Raw genomic sequence first — 1,770 nt, forward strand, 5'->3', positions numbered from 1 at the left:
TATATATACCTATATATTTATATATACCTATATATTTATATATACCTATATATTTATATATACCTATGTATTTATATATACCTATATATTTATATATACCTATGTATTTATATACACCTATGTATTTACATATACATTTATATACGTATGTTTTGGGGTGAAATGTTACATTTTGTTTTTTTTGTTTCCTCCCCCCCCCACCTACGTTACAGACCCTGATTTGATTATGTGTAGAAAGCAGCCAGGAATAGGTAAAAATAAAAGGAAGGAAAGAACTATGATAAATACATAGAAATTGATAGATTAAATTTGTTGTTCTTAAGGGATGAGTGGCTAAACAGGGTTGATAAAAACCTGAGGGAGCGACTTGCCATTTATGCTTGCTCAATTTTTGTGAAGCCCCCATCTGCTCCTTTTGCGTACCTATGTTTATGTGTTGTATAAATATGTACGTATATGTATGTATATATATATATGGTTGTATATGTGTATGTATCCTTTTACAGCCATCGGCAGACTATGCGAAAAGTGCGATGGGAAATGCCCAATATGTGATTCTTATGTAAGACCTTACACCCTAGTACGTATATGTGATGAATGCAATTACGGGAGTTATCAGGTATAGTTAAAATGTGCATTGTGATGAAGTAGGAAATTATGCTCTTCTATTTGTGAACATAAAAGAATGTGCATGCGTGTGTTTGTACTTTTATTATGGGAACATACGAACGGTTTTGTCTTTTCCTTCAAAAGGATGAAGGTGTAATTAACCCATCTTACGATTTTTTTTTTTTTTTGTTTTATGTTAGAGCGGTTAAAATTATGTTTTTTTTTTTTTTTCGAGCTGTGAAAACTGTGTTTATTTTTTTTTTTTTTTACAGCTATTAATATTGTATTATTTTTTTTTTTTACAGCTATTAATATTGTATTATTTTTTTTTTTTACAGCTATATTAATATTGTATTTTTTATTTTTATTATTATTTTTTTTTTTTATTTGTCCCTTTTTTTTGCATAGGGAAGATGTATCATTTGCGGAGGAACTGGTATATCGGACGCGTATTATTGTAAAGAATGTTGTCTTTGCGAAAAGGACGTAAGTGACACTTCTACATGTGGGTGCATATTGTTCTAGCCTATTTCCAAATACATACAAATAGTGATATTTGTATATGAGAAAGAAGTTATATTTCTTATAGTATTTCTTACAAATTGTATATTTGCTATTTTGGCATATTTTTCCATTTTTTTTTTTTTTTACCACACTTTCTAATTTTTTTTTTTTTTTTGCGTTTTTATTGTTTAAGAGAGATGGTTGTCCCAAAATTGTAAACTTAGGCAGTGCGAAGACAGATCTGTTTTATGAAAACAAAAAGTACGAATTTAAAAAGCAGTAACGTCGAACACTGTGCCGGTGTATTTTTTGTTGTGCTGAAGTTGTTATAAGTTGGGAGAAAAAAAAAAAAAAGCGATTGTAAAAGTGAATGAAAAAGAGGATACAAAAATAAACGTGTTTTAACTTTAACATGTTGTATTTTGTAGTAATAAGTTGCAGTAACGCTTTTTTTTTTTTTTTTTTTTTAAAAGTTATTCATCATTTGCCTTATCATAATTGTTGTACGGTGCACATTGTCTGTTTTCAAATGTTTCTACAGCCATCGACATTTCTCCATATTCCTTTATATATCTCAATTTTTTTCTGTTTTGTTCCTTTATTTTCAATTTTCTTCATTTCCTCGTGACTGTATCATACATGTAAGAAGTATTTGTA

The 1,770-nt window shown here is 28.7% G+C and overlaps 1 protein-coding gene across 1 annotated transcript; it reads left to right on the forward strand.

The window, feature by feature from the left end:
* Positions 1–211: 211 nt before the first annotated feature.
* On the forward strand, positions 212–1,396 carry PmUG01_00049700 (PHF5-like protein, putative; the record flags this gene model as incomplete). The annotated part of the gene is made up of 4 exons (XM_029004022.1): positions 212–251; positions 507–619; positions 1,018–1,095; positions 1,307–1,396. Coding segments are annotated over 4 exons (321 nt in total), but the record flags the coding sequence as incomplete, so codon positions are not given.
* Between the last annotated feature and the right edge of the window lie 374 nt (positions 1,397–1,770).

Source organism: Plasmodium malariae, assembly GCF_900090045.1.
Source record: "Plasmodium malariae genome assembly, contig: PmUG01_00_27, whole genome shotgun sequence".
Taxonomy (NCBI): domain Eukaryota; phylum Apicomplexa; class Aconoidasida; order Haemosporida; family Plasmodiidae; genus Plasmodium; species Plasmodium malariae.